Source organism: Myotis nattereri, assembly GCF_964212035.1.
Source record: "Myotis nattereri genome assembly, chromosome: 6".
Taxonomy (NCBI): Eukaryota; Metazoa; Chordata; class Mammalia; order Chiroptera; family Vespertilionidae; genus Myotis; species Myotis nattereri.
The window spans coordinates 36,213,686-36,229,534 of record NC_138081.1 but is presented as its reverse complement, the minus strand read 5'-3'; the positions used below and the strand labels follow the sequence as shown (position 1 = coordinate 36,229,534).

The 15,849-nt window shown below is 38.4% G+C and overlaps 1 protein-coding gene across 5 annotated transcripts in view; it reads right to left on the bottom strand.

Annotated features, from left to right (window-relative positions):
- Positions 1-15,849, bottom strand: part of KCNQ5 (potassium voltage-gated channel subfamily Q member 5) — a gene marked incomplete at its 5' end in the record, with an annotated part of 518,709 nt that overhangs the window by 175,993 nt on the left and 326,867 nt on the right. For all 5 annotated transcript variants that reach the window (XM_081094504.1, XM_081094506.1, XM_081094508.1 and 2 more), the window contains one exon: positions 7,963-8,053. In XM_081094504.1, the coding sequence (XP_080950630.1) occupies positions 7,963-8,053 (91 nt within the window). The remainder of the gene's footprint in view (positions 1-7,962; positions 8,054-15,849) is intronic.

Here is a 15,849-nt window from a genome sequence, read left to right as displayed (position 1 = left end):
GACCTCTTGGTACATGGGTCGATGCTCAACCACTGAGCCACAAGGACCGGGCGAAGCCTCCTCTTCCCAGTGGTTTTCTCTAAATATGCTATCAAAACACCACTCACTATCTATTCCTTTTTTTGCTTTTCTTTTATTTATAACATTTAACATATTGGTTTGTTGATTCGTTTACTATATGTTTTCCCCACAAAAATGTGACTTCCCTGAGGGTAGAGATTTGCCTGTTTTGCTCGTTGCTATATCCTTCGGTGCTGCATAAATATTCTTGAATAAATGAATAAGGAAGAACAAGTAGCCAATGCTGAGGGAAGGCAGAGGGAAGATATCATTTACTCTGGGAAAGCAAAAGTGTCTGACCCAGGTTCAAGTGGTGGAAATTATTTAAACCCGGAAAGATCCTAAGAGAAGGGTGTTCCTCCTTTATTGCCAACCATCTTGGACTCTGTTATTCTCTGATAACCCTCAGATATTTATCATACCACCTTGTTTCTCTCTTTCTCTCTCAGTCTAAATACTTTTGTGGAGCTCAAAAGCACATAGGGCGTCAGTGCAGACCTGCTTGAGTTTGGCTCACTGAGAGCTGTTTGGATGTCTGCTGGGCTGTGCGTCAAGTCTCAAAATAAAATTGTACAGAGAAATTCTGTGATACAGACTGGGCCAGTTGGTTAGATACCATGCTCGCACCAGAAATGTGGAGAGTTCTTTCCTTCCTAATTGTAGAGAGAAATCTGGTCTTTTTCAGACACTATTTCATTACCTTTAATGTTAACAATTCTTTGCTCTAATATCTGAAATACTTTTCACAAGGCAACTTACTATATTATTATCCCTCAGTTAAGAGTCAGTGTAGGTGTTATGCTACTTCTGCTTTTTCTTTTCAGTCCTCACCAGATTGATGAGGTTTGTTAGATTCAATAAATCATTTTAAAGTTTATGTGCATTTTCCTTGATGAAAGACAAGGAAAGGAAAATAATTACAGTTTTCAGTGCTCATTGGGATATTCTGAGAGCTTTCTGCAGTAAATTACAGGGGTGTGATAAACAACAAGAAGCATCACTCATTCTTCATATCTGATTATTTAGTATCTTAGACTCTGTCACTTCCATTGCAAACATAAGATTTAATATTCTCAAATGGATTCTTATACTCTCTTATACCTTCTTACAATGTTTAGCTAGTGCTTTGAAATCAAACACTTAATGTAATCTCATTTTCACACCAAATCCATACAATTTTATGTGCAAATCTTTCTATTCTGCAAGGACAGGAAAATGTGTTTGGGACTGATTTTCCCCCTCTACTAATATTGATTGATAGCAAGTGGCAACAACCTCTCTAATTCTTCAATACTGCATTATATCATGGACAGTTATCTAACAATTTAAAAACCCTACAGGCACTCACATTAGAAGAAGAAAACAAACATCAAACAGATTAATTATGTAGCTGTTATTAGCTTTTCAAGAGGACTCTTCACTCTACAAAAGGATTCACTACAGATTTCCTTTAAATAGTAAGCTCCACTAGTGCATTTAAGATATAATTAGATCTGCTTAAATTGGATTTGTACACATTTCAGGAACTGATTCATTGTGCAAAGGAACAGCAAACCCATGTTTGCTTTGCTACATGAAGCAAAAACAGCAAATATGCATATGCTCTATCTAGAAGGTGCCAAACACCCAGCTGTTTGGACAGACCTGAATGTTTGACCATGTGTTTGAGTACTTGTCCAGATGCTCAGTACAATCCATTTGTGGTTTGGAGTCTTTTTGACACAGTAGGAGGATAGAGGCACAAATTCGCTGAAACATTCTCTATCTTGCTAAAATTGATAATGGTATTCCTTTTACTGCGTTGTGGCTGGGCACTTTCAGAAATGACCATCTTTAGTGAAAATTTTACAAATGATAATAATCACTTTTATTAAGTGGAGAGGTAGCCCATTTTCAATGTGTTCAACAATCTATATGAAGGGCCTAAAATGAATACTTTAAAATTAATCTGGAAGGCAAGAAGTTATCCAATCAATAGAAAATGTACTCTAAAGAGCATTGTTCTTAAGAAAGTAGGATATGAAATGCTAAAATATACAACTTAAAGGTAACAGAATTAAAACAAGTCATAACAAAACTTTTCACTATATCTTAACCTGGAAATAGGAGCTTTCCCTTCAGTAGGATAATGCTTATTGAAACAAAGTGAGCTGGGACTAGAAGACACAGCTTCCTTTATACTCGTCTATTTACCCCACAGGTCAAGCTATTAACTGTTGACAAAATAGTATTTAGAATTCTTGATACAAAGACCTTATAGTGGTCTGATTTGATATACCCACTTGTGATAACTTTGAAAGTGAATCCTTTATGAAAAAAGAAACAGACATCCCTAGTACAAGGGTGCATGCATCACTTGGCATATTTGGAACAAAAAAGAAGCCATGGACCTCCGTGCTTCATTGACTGGTGGAAAGTGCACTTCAGTAGACCTGTCAGTCTTGATTAAGAAGCAAGAGAATGAAGTTGCGAGGTTGCTGGATGCCTTGAAGACAATCCAGGTTTTCAGTCAGCCAGGCCATGAAATCCTGGCTCTCTCTTAGGCGGGGTGCATGATCTGCAACTTAGTTAGCCATTCAGTAAAATGGGAGTAATTTATACGGCAAGTTTTTTTCTTTTAATAAGAAATCAATGAGTCATAAACAAAAGTTACTTAAAAATATGCTAGCTCTATTTCAGTTTTAAAGAATTTACAAAACATAGGAAATTAACTTCAGCTTTTAATTGTCCTTGGTGTTATCCCTGCCCAGTGCCCCATTAAGAAGAGCTAACAGAGCTATGGCATTGTCATCAGATACATTTGTCAAAAAATTACAACAATAAAAATCTGTTTCATTAGTCATCAAAAAATACGTGGTTATTGTGAACACACATTGCACGCTGAATGTGTACCACTGACTCAGTTTTAGTTAAATGAATGCTTGTGAAGAAAGTTGCCCTAATTTACAATATTTGTGGTGAAAAATACCGTTTTTGTTTTTTTTAGAAAAGTAAGATTTTTTTCTCAAATATAGCATTTTCAAATAGTCCACAGTTCACCTGTACTTGGGAGAGCCAGTGATGATTATAATATTTGCTAGCTTTCCCTATGCTGGGCCCAGTTCTGAGCACTGGAATTTAACATCCTTACAACAACTTTATGAAGTAGGATATATTATTATCCACTTTCAACTGATGAGAAAACTAAGATACAGGAAGTGATTTCCCAAAGTTACACTGCTATAAAGTGGTAGAAGTGAACTTGAACTCAGTGTTGTCAATAACATTCTTCAGTATATGCTCTGCTGCTTCTATGGAGAGAGATAGGGAACCTCGTATATATCATGAAACCCTAGTTCATACAAGAATAAAAAGGAAAATTAACATGGGTGTTCATTTGACTTGTAACTGAGGCAAGTAAGTTACAAGTTTGCAAGTAGCATTAGGGGTGCAGATCTGGATGAGAATGATGAGAGCCTCCCCTTAGGGTTGGGGATGGAGACTGAAGACTCTATGGAGACCTAGGAGGTGAGCAAGAACAAGTCCAAAGTAATGGCCTCTACCTATTATGCTGGTGCCCTCAAGGAAACAGGTGTAAAGTGTGTGTCAAAGAGGGTCCTGGGCAGTCTGTCCAGGGGCCAGTTTGGCTGGAGTGTGCTCCCTGACAGAAGTGTGGGTGCCTTTTATTTGCACAGAAATAGAATCTGAGTTAGAATATAGGAATGTCTTTTAATATGTTTTAAAAACCCAAATGGGACAGAATTATGAAAAATATGTAATTGTGATATATGATTATCTATCTATCTATCTAATCTGTATCTTTTTTCCCTGTAGTGATTCAGTTTCTGGTTTTCTTTTTAAAAAATTTATCTTTATTGCTGAAAATATTACAGCTATCCCCTTTTTTCTCCCCACTGATTCCCTTCCCTAGGCCTTCACTACACTATTATCTGTGTCCATGCGTTATGCATATATGCATATAATTTCTTTGGTTAATCTCTTCTAACGCAACCAATCAACCACCCACATCTTCCCTTGAGATTCGACAGTCTGTTCCATGCTTCCATGTCTCTGGATCTATTTTGTTCATCAGATTCCACATATGAGAGAGATGATGTGATAGTTGTCTTTCTCTGACTGGTTTATTTCGCTTAGCATAATGCTCTTCAATTCTCCTAAATCGACTCCTCTGTTGTACTTGTGACCAAAAGTACACAAAAGCGGCTTTATTGTAAATTTCTGCAAACACTTTTAAAGCCATTCTTATTACTATTTGGGTGGCAATTCTTTAGATATGTTCCATCTTGGGAACTAATCAGAACTGTGTTCTCTGAATCATGTTTGATTAGATGTTCAGAGTCTAGACATACTTTGAAATCAGATGAACTATCTCAAACGTGCAAGTTAAAAGAATAAATAAGAGCTTCCCTAAATAATTGAGATTTCTCTTCTCCCCCTCACCAATATTCTACAACTGATCAAACTTTCATCCTATACTATGCTTTCTAATTTATTAATTACTAAAGAATAAAAAGGCTAGACTTGATTATTTTTTTGTTCGAATAAAACATAATTTTGGGAGAAAACGTTAATGAAGAAGAATAACATCGGTATGATCTTAGACTTGTATCACAATCTGCATATTCCTAGGTAGGTTTTAAGAATACACTTTGGGTTAAAACGCACCCTAACAGTTTATCACTATAGCTTGAAAATAGGAGGGTAACGGATACTCTTTCCCTAAGAAAAGCCATGCAGCAACACCTTTCTACCTGCAGCACTTACCACCATGCTCAAAACAAAGGCCTCATTTGCATTAAGGGACTAAATCCAAAGGTATTCAATACTGAAAGAAGATATACAATGGCAAACAAGCATAAGAAAAGGTGCTCAACAGTACTAATCATCAAGAAAATGAAAATAAAAACCACAATGAGCTATCACCTCACGCCTGTCAGAATGGGTATTATCAAAAAGATAAGAGATAACTAATGCTGGGCCAGGATGTGGAGGAAAGGGAAACCTTTTGCACTGTTGGTGGGAATATACATTGGCAAAGCCACTATGTTAAACAGTATGGAGGTTCCTCAATAAATTAAAAATAGAACTGCCGTATGATCCAGCAATCCTACTTACGGATATATACCTGAAAGAAATGATGTCACAATCGCAAAGAGGTATCAGCACTCCCATCTTCATTGTAGCATTATTCACAAAAGCCAAGACATGAAACAACCTAAGCGTTCATCAATGAATGAATGCTTAAAGAAACTGTGGTATGTATACAATGCAATATTCAGCTATGAAAGGAAATTTATCTTGCCATCTGTGATAACATGGATGGACCTTAAGGGCATTACTCTAAATGAAACAAATCAGCCAGAGAAAAACAAATGTTGTATGATCTCATTTCTATGTGGAATCTAAAAAAACAGTAATTAAAAACAAAACCAAACCCAAACCAAATTCATAGAAACAGAGGGGGGTGGGAATGGTGAAAGTGGTCAAAGGGTACAAGCTTCCAGTTATAAAACAAACAATTCTGAGGCTCTGATGTACAGCATGGTACTTGTAGCCGACAATACTGTATCGTATACTTGAAAGTGGCTAAGAGAGTAGATATTAAAAGTTTTCCCTACACACACAAATGGTAACTATGTGAGGTGATGACATGTTAATTTTATTGTGGTAATCATTTTGCAACATCTACATATATAAAATCATCACATTATACATCTTAAATTTACACAATGTTTTATGTCAGTTTTATCTCAATAAGGCTGGCAAAAAAAAAAAAAGACTGAGGTATGTGTGACATCTACATTTTTATCTTCTCAAATGCACTCTAGTTACTAAACTCTGATCAATTGTTCAGAAGTTTTAAAATCAAGACACTAATCAGCTTTGGGCTTTTTACTAACATGGGTTCCTTAGAACTATTTACCAACTCATGAGCAATGACTGAGTTTATATTTCAGAGATTTAGAGAAGGCAACATTTTGGATTCTTGACCTGATTATAAGAGACACCTTTTTGTGGCATGCCTGTGTTTGATTTCCGCATACTGTTTCTCAGGGGTCATGCAGTGGATCTAGTTTTTCATGTTTCTAAATATAACAATCAGATTTATATTTTGACTCGAAAATTCCTAGTTGTAGTTCTGTGTGTAAACATGGAAGCCAGCTGTGCCTTAGGCCTGGTGTGCAGACCATTCGTGGTTATTAACAGGGTGTATGAGGCTAAAGGCCACTTGTGACCCAAATGGAAATCTTGCAAATGGAACAGATCTCCAGTGTGCTCTTTGGTCTGTCTGTCTACTCTCTGTGTTGAGTTTCAAAAGAGTAACCTTAACATTAGCAATATGCAACTGAGCACAGTTGGTATGAAACAAACTGGAATAGATTTGTTCCAGGCTCAAAAATGATTTCTCCCTGATGTAGACTGAGACTTGATGAGGTCTTGGTAACATCAGCAAAAACTAGGCATCTGAAGCATTGGTAAGAAGAGTAGCTGCCCTCTGCTCAGGTTATACTAGTTGACATCTTTCAGTTTCCACCTTCAAGGCAAGAATGATTTTCTTGTAGTAAATGCTTATTGCTGCACATACCAATCTCTGTCTATTAGGGCACACAACCATTGTGTCCCATTCTCTCTTTCTCTCTCTTCCTTTGTAGCTCATCAGGTTTTAGAGTGGAAGTGAGTTCCAGTTTAGAGTTCATTCAGACAGGGCTGAGACTATCAAGTCTGATATTTTTGAACTAAGCAAGAAAGGTCAAAATGGAGGTACATGAACAAAACTTTCAATTGGGTGTGATTTGAGAATACAGTGCTATAGTTTAGTTGCAATAGAAAATTTAAGAGCTCAAAAATTCCAGAATAATTTAGAATAAAATACCTTGGGTCTTTTTCCATTTTAAAATAAATTAAGCAATTCTGTGTGGTTGAGGATTGACAGCAAAATGTAGAATTTCTCACCAGGGAATTGTATTAGCAGCAAAACTCATAATGCATTCCGTTTGTTGAAAAGACCATGAAGGAGCCCTAGCTGGTTCGGCTCAGTGGTTGAGCGATGACCTATGAACCAGGAGGACACGGTTTGATTTTTGGTTGGGGCATATGCCCAGGTTGCAGGCTCAGTACCCAGTAGGGGACATGCAGGAGGCAGCCCATCAGTGATTCTCTCCCATCATTGATGTTTCTACCCCTCTCTCTCTCTCTCTCTCTCTCTCTCTCTCTCTCTCCCTCTCCCTTCCTCTCTGAAATCAATAAAGATATATTAACCAAGAGGTCGCTGGTTTGATTCCAAGTCAGAGCATATGCCCAGGTTGTGAGCTCCATCCCCAGTGTGTGTGTGTGTGTGTGTGTGGGGGGGGGGCAGGGGGGAGGAGGTTGTGTGTGTGCAGGAGGCAGCTGATCAATGATGTTTCTCTTATTCACGTTCCTATCTCTCTCTCCCTTCCTCTCTCTAAAAAAATCAATAAAAACATTTAAAAAATGGAAAAGAGCATGAACCAGGTGCTATATTCTTATAGTTCTTGGCCAATTATACTTAGCTACAGCCAAATTGTGGTTATTTGGAAAGTGCTTTCTATATTGTAACTTTTATCAATGTAATAAGAGACCTCATGGACATTGATTCTTATAATGTGTTACCATAGATAAACATCATTAAAACTGCTTCCAAGTATTTACTTGCATTAGTGATGTAGCTATAACACAAGATATTCCTCTGTAATAGAAATCCTGAACACTGACTAAAGGTTAACATGGTAGGCAAATGTTTCAGTGATCTTTGAAACTTTCATACTTCACATAACTCTCCCTTTTCTAGACAGAACTTTTTGTGTGCATTGCATAAATATTATCGACAGTTCTTATATTACATAAACTTTATGTACATTTTTGTTCATAGGTTTCACTTACCAAAATCAAGAGGCAACTCGAGGCCAATTTCGTGTGCTCAGGAATGGTGGAAAACACTGACAAAATCAAGCAACCAAAGACAAGGAGAAAGCTGTAAAACGACAACAAAAAAGAGAAATCTGATGAGAACCTTGCCTTATCATGACAGACTTAATTTCTTCTTTCTAACGAGTAAAGCACCAGATCCATGTGACTTGGCACATGTGATTGGTTAAATCATACATGCCCTGGAAGGGACCAGCCATTTTTAATAGCAAAATACAATATGATGTGCAAATGGGGGTCCTTTGTAACTTTATTGGTGAAGCGAAGGTTGTGTGTTGCATGCTGTATTTAAATGTCCACATCCTAAAATCTAGGGATTTCCCATAAACATCTTCCCAAGCAGGGGTTCTGAGAAAGGCCCAGACAGCGTGCACTTGAACTCCTATCCAGGATCAAGTGCCGCAGCTGCTCTCTCTTCAGAGAAGCCAAATATGCCTCACATTCACTCTTCTGGTGACCCGTCAACTGTTCTAAATAGTTGTTACTAAGCCCCTGGCTCATTTTCAGAGTCTTATATTGCTCATGGATTCTAATTTGTTATTTTATTTTTTTCAATCCTCACCTGAGGATATTTTTTTCTATTGATTTTTAGAGAGAGTGGAAGGGAGGGAAGAGGGGAGAGAGAGAGAGTGAGGGAGGAAGAAATACCAATGTGAGAGAGACACATCGATGAGTTGCTTCTGCCCCCCACCCCTGGGGCTGGGGATCAAACCTGCAACTGAGGTGTGTGTCCTTGACTGGGAATTGAACTCACAACCATTTGGTGTGCAGGCCAATACTCTAACCATTGAGTCAAACCGGCCAGGGCTATTTCTTTATAATGATAATAATAATAATGATAATAATAATAATGTAAGGGAATAATTTCCTCTGATATCCACGTGCTTTCTGTGTCCTTATAGTCAAACTACTACAGAAAGGAGCCCTCAGGTCTGTCTGTTCATGCACAATGATTGGGATCAGAAGCCAGGAGCAGACTTTTCTACAAGTCATCTACAGAGATTTTTATTCCTAGAAATATGCCACTTCTGAGGGCCAAAGGGGGAGCCAATTTCCCAATGAAATGCCTAAGAAAAAGGGAAGACTCTGTTGTAAAGTTGAAGTTATTTATCCTGAAATGCAAGATTAAAAAAACAAACAAATCTAACAATACCTGAGCTACTTGCTCTAGGCCAGTGATGGCGAACCTTTTGAGCTCGGCGTGTCAGCCTTTTGAAAAACCCTAACTTAACTCTGGTGCCGTGTCACATATAGAAATTTTTTGATATTTGCAACCATAATAAAACAAAGATTTATATTTTTGATATTTATTTTATGTATTTAAATGCCATTTAACAAAGAAAAATCAACCAAAAAAATGAGTTCATAGGTTCACCATCACTGCTCTAGGCCATATTTTTCACTTTCACGTATTTCTGGGAAGTTCATATAATAACATCCCTGAAAATATCAGTCTCCACGTTCTTTGGTATGGCAGTGGAGTGGGTTCCCACCTCCTCTGGCTCACCTTGGCAAGTCTTATAAGTCTGTCTACTGCACTTGACTGGGAGCACAAGTGATTGGTGAATTACGGTCTTGAAGACAAATCTGGACTCTAATGCCTATTGTTATACGTAAAGTTTTATTGGCACACAGACACACCCATTTGTTTCTGCATTGTCTGTGGCTACTGTCATGCTACAACTGCAAAACTGAGAAGTGTGACAGAGAAGTATGGTGCACAAGAGTAAAATATTTATTCTCTGGCCCTTCAGAGAAAAAGTTCCCTGACTCCTAACAAATACCACGTATTCCTTATCTCTTTATATCTATCCCAACACCGAACTAGAGTGCAAGTTCAAACTGCTTATATTCTATGTGCTTAAAACAATTACCAACATCCATAGAGCCTTTTCTACAAGCTGGACATGGGTCTAAGCCCCTTTCACATGCATCATCCACGTTATCCTCACAAATGTATGGAATAGAAATATCATTACATTTACAGATATGGAAACTGAGAACGAAAATCATTTTGTAACTCATCCAAGGTTGTGTAGCAGAAAGAGTATGCATGGATGAGAATGGAAATAACACTATTGTCTCAGCGAGACTTTTGGGGATACTTCTCTGTCTCTTCACACTGAAAAGGGAAGTAGTTATCATTCCAAATAGAAGCCTGTAAGGGAAAGGAGTTCACTAGTGAAAAACACCCAGCACACAATGTTAATAACTACACATCAGACTTTTCACTCGTGCGTATAATGATTCAAGATACTTTAGATGATTAAATTGGTCCTGATGGACTGGGAATTACAAACCAGGAATCAAATTCCATTGCCCCTATATGTCTCACAGACTCCTAATGAGAAGTTGAAAATCAGGGAGCAGTAAGATAGTTTGGAGGATGATGTGGCATCAAATAAAGACAGTGACACATGTTTCTTGGCTGGTGAGTGCCTATTACCTGCATATGCCCATGAGTTCAGTCTTCCCAGAAAACATTAGAAAAAGCAAGCAGGGGGATTGCTTAATCACTAAGACACCACCTTCTTTCAAAAGCACCCCAGTACTAGCTGCATTTGTACTTAAAGCAGATCTATGCAATGATTCTTTTTGCTAGTTCCTTCTTCATTAATCTTTTTGTTTAATATTTTTGCTTCATGTCATTACTTTGCCCATTTTCTTCCTTGAGCTGATCTTACCCTTTCTAACAAGTAGTTTCTGCACTAGAATTCTGTTATTGCTATAGGGGCCTATCTGAGGACTGCAAGCCAAACACCTCCAATGCTCCAGCTGTCCAAAGGGCTATGGATGGTCAAATACATTCATTAATTTGTTAATTCCTTCCCTTTTCCTTCCCTCAACCACTCAGCCACTTATCCAATCATCAAATATTAATTATGTATATAATACTATGCTCAACCTTGGGTATATAACAATAAATAGTGTTCTTTTTTCCCCTTTCAGAACTTAGGATCTGTTGAGGCACACAGAATACTAAACAGATGTAAATAGAAAAGTAAAATTCTGAGTGATTATTGCAGAGATAGGAAAAATATAAGAGGAGACAGAAATATACAGAAAGGAGAGGTTAGTCACAACTAACTATAGTTAATTTGTGGAGTCAAGTGCAAAGTGAATATGCAGGGACCTTTATTTAAAAAATTATTAAAAATGTCAAGATGATGACAGCAGAACATGATACCAAGTATTGAGTCCTTCTTGGTGTTGGGTCCTTGGGACTACACAGGTGACAGGCCCATGAAGCCAGACTTGGGGTTAGGGAAGACTTCCTGAAAAAAGCACTGACCAAACTCAGTCCTGAAGGTCCAGCAGGAGTTTGCACAATGGTTGGAATGACTAGTCCATAAGACTGTGGGTTAAGGCCAGGTGCAACCACAGTGTCACTAAAATTCACTAGTTAATCAATAAATTACAATAAAACACCTGCCAGCTAGCTTATTCTTTGGTGGCACATGGAAAGTGTAAGGTAGGGCATTCCTGCAACTCACTTTCTGTTTAGGGATCATTTCAGCTCAACTGAAAACATGCACTGAGCACCCATTGTAAAAGAGACTGTGCCACACACTACCGAGGTACAGGATGAATTAAAGCAGCCCCTACCCTGAAAATATAGTGCAGTGGGTGAGGTCAACATAATGGATCTTAATGAAGGGTTGAGGCAGATAAGTGATAAGAAAAATGCTTAGAGGCTGAAGTGGGGAGGGTTCTATTCCACCAAATTGGGAATGGTGGAAGCACATCAAAAACATCTCCAAAAATGGGTGGTGCTTGAGATGGTCTTTGGAGGAAGGGTAGGGCTTCGACCAGAGAAGCTTCTGGGGAAACAAATTCCAGAAGGAGGGTCCAATATGAGAAAGGCAACAAAGGAGGTAAAATATTTGCTCTCTGTTTTATGGAACAAAAAGTTATCGAGTTAGACTGAAGCACTGGGTCAGACAGGTGGCTGAACTGGGAGTCTGGGGACATGATCAGGGGAAAAGCTTGTATGGCAGGGTCTGTCTTTAGTTCAGTGGCGCTGCCCTCTGGTAAAATCAAGTTGGCAGCAGTGTATGTTAGGACGTATCTGAATAGTTGAGTAGCAGAGACAAGGGTAGTGGTGATCTAGGTTAGGTTGTAAAGTAACTGGTGGAAATGAGAATAGAATAGAGATACAGACTATAAATATAGGAGCTCCCTGCCATTCCTAGTTATTGGATTGGGGAGTAAAGTTTGGGAAGGAGGTGTGGTGGTTGGAAAGTCTGAAGTTTCCATACCTCATTATTGGTGATGCTCCTAACAAGCCACGAGGAGAAAAGTCAGGAGGAAAAACTGATTTTGGGGAGAAGAGGATAAATCCAATTTAAGGCATCCACATGTGGATCTAAATCTTGGGCACAAAGTCTGGGTGGAGACATGAAAGTACTTCTTTCCTAGAGGAAGTTAGTGTGTGGAACATGTTATCCTCAGGAAAGTTGTAGACCAAGCATGTAAGGTGTAGCTAAATAAACAAAAAGGATATTTGGGGAACATTTCCTGATGTTGGAGAATGACATTATGGAGAACAAGGAACATGTTTTTGTATACCAGAGACAGACTCTCTGGCTGGGGAAGCACTGAACTGACACGAAATGACCCCGGGGAGTGACAGTGTTTAGACATCAGGCTCATTGGCAGCGAATGGTGCACTGCTGGGTTTTGAGTGTGACTGCTGACATCATTGCTTCTGAGGGTCCCATGCACATGCATGCATGCTGACCACTGACCAGTACCCCACTCCACTGGTTGGATAAAAGTGGGAGCAAGGGCAAGAGTCATTGGATGCAGTCTTAATCTAGGGTCCGTGGGCCTCCAAGGGGTCTGTGGATAGGATTTTGGGGGGTTGTGAATATAGAAGGGAAAATTGCACTTTTATTTGTCACTAACCATGGCAACAAAACATGATGGTATTAGAAGTATTTATGACTTTCCCATTCATAGAAATCACAGATATTTTTATACCCCATTTTATAATTGTAGATAAAACCATAATTATTTCATCTTGAATATTGATTTTGCTCATCACTATGTCAGGATTATTGTAGTTATTAGCCTCAATGCCAGGGGTTGTTTTTTAATGTATTAATAAAGAAGCATGTGTGCTAATATATCAGAAACTTATTTAATATTTTAATAATAGCATTTCAACATCACTTTTTCTTTTGTGTTTTATGCATTTAAAAACGTTGTTCTGAGGCTTTATCAGACTGCTGAAGGGTCCATGGTACATACAACAATACAGATGTCTGTGGTGGGGGATCAGGAAGGAGGGGCCAAGAGCTGGAAAACGGGTAATTTTGGCGTGGGTCACCAACTTACTCAGATAAGTTTTAAGATAAGTTAGAAAAAATAGGGATATTTCTTCTTTTATACAGTAATCCCAAGATATTGTAATATCCATATTCCTTCAAAATTATTCTGTAACAGTCATTGGTCTTTATTTTGCCTGAAGCAATAATTTCTATTTTCTTTCTGAAGAAATTCTCTTAATGCAGATCTTTTGGCCAAAATTCTTCTTCAGAAAGCACTGATTATGGTAAGAGGAGAAGAATGGCATTTATGATAAAAAATATTATCAGTTCAATGGCCTATACGTGTACGCAATAAAACAACCACCACCACCTTTTCTTGTGGGTTAATTAAGAATCGATTTGTCAGATTTAATCGGATAAAAAAGCTTTACTTGGAAATATCATGGTGCTTGTGAGATAGATAATGTCCAGTTTCCAAAACTCGTGCTTTAAGCATGGATTCATTTAGCAAGAATTAAAATGATATGAAAACAAAGCATTCGGAAAAGCTCAACTGATGTTTCATCAAATGAACCATGGCAAGTTACACAATGTCATGCACACAAGCACAACCCCCAGCCACTCACAAGCAATTATGAATAACACAGTGAAGAAAGAAGTGGAGCTGGTGTTTAGAGCAGACATCTCAATGAATTTAGCTCAGGGAAGCAGGCAACTTTACAGAATGGGCTTTGTGGACTGAAACAACCACATGTTTCCACCTAGAAGGCGCTCTTGGATGGACTTTCAGCTTTCCACGGCACAATGTCCATGTAAGTAAACCATTAAAAGAGCTTTGGGAGGGGAGCGATCTTAAAAGTCTTAAAGGGAATGGAATCTTGGGATTAAGATAAAAAATGTTATTAAGAAGTAGTTATAGATTTTTTTAAAGTAAATCATTCTACAGAAATAACTTCCAGAGGAAATTCGACCCTGCCTCTGACTTTGATACATTTTTAAGTATTGCTTTGATAAAGTGCATACTTCAGCACATTTGATGGAAGTGCTCACAAGTGCATCTTGAATTATAATGCCTGAAATACACATGCTAGCATTACTGACTGTAGATGACCCACTGGCTGGCATGACATCTTCTAGAGATCATGCTGCCTAAAGAAATTAAAGCCTTACCATCAGATGAATGACTGAAACTTATTTTTTTTTTATTTCCAGTGTCTCAAGTTTACCTTTCTGTATAAACTTGGCACTTCACAAAATGTCCTTCTGCATATTTTTCCTTACCAGAAAGGCATTTTGCACATAAAATCTATCCACAGCATGCACAGCTTCCATTGTATAACAATAAAAATTAAATATGACATTTTTGGTGACTGTGCAGATGATTTGGAATATTTGCTTATAAACACAGCACAGCCTGGCTGGTGTGCTCAGTGGTTGAGCATTGACCTATGAACCAGGAGGTCATGGTTTGATTCCTGGTCAGGACACATGCCCAGGTTGTGAGCTCCATCCCCAGTAGGGGCCGTGCAAGAGGCAACAAATAAATGTTTCTCTCTTAATGATGTTTCTATTTCTCTCTTCTTTTCTCTGAAGTCAATAAAAACATTTAAAAAATAAAAAAATAAAAACACAGTACAATTCTGTTTTCCAAATGCAATAAATCCTAAATATTACCAAAGACCCTTATTAATAAATACTGTCTCTGTGAAGTTGTAACATCAACTAACAGTTCTAAAAAATGAAATGTATTTTACATGTGTGTGATGTGAAGAAGAAATGGGAAGGAGTGGTTTCTGCTCACATTGTGTGTTTCTGTAAAGGACTATGGCTGATGTAAATGAGATAGAACAAGGCAAGGAGATGCACAGCAGTTCACGACCCTCCCCTCAGAGCAGTCCCTGGACTCTACACACAGACACAGAACACACTCAGCCTGATTTGCACTCAAGAACAGATAATCCCTGTGGCTAGAAGAATTTCTGACTGAGCTCCTCTCCACGACAGGGATTAACTTTAAGCCATCACTAATAGACCTTGTGCAGATGGTTCTCCTTGAACCCTTCCAGCATCCAGAACCCTCCCAGGACTTAAGGCAGCACAATGCTGTTATAGATGGCTCGACTGTTGGAATTCTCTTTTCCCCTCTGAGTCAGGTCTCCTCATCTAGGGCCATGACTCATTGGTCCTCATTCAGGCCCTGCTACCGAGGATATGTTCTCCCCTCCTCCGTATGTTAGTTTTTCAGATATTTGGTTTTATCATGACTTCCCCGTCAGTCTTCAGATGAAATCTACCAAGCCCAGTTCTTTGTCTACTTTGCATATGGAACATTGTCCAGATTTGTCATTCTTCTTGTCACTGTTATGTAGATATACCCACTGTGTTCCTGCATCCTTCAAAGTTTGACTCAGTCTGAGCAAAAGGTTTAGCATTGAGTCATGAACATGAAAGACCCGCACTGTCGATTCTTGCCAGGGAATCCAAATCCAGACCTTCCGCTGTCTAGCTGCTAGCAAAAGTTCGGTTTCAAAGAGAACTGTCTTGAAGATATTCATTAGCTTATTTTCCT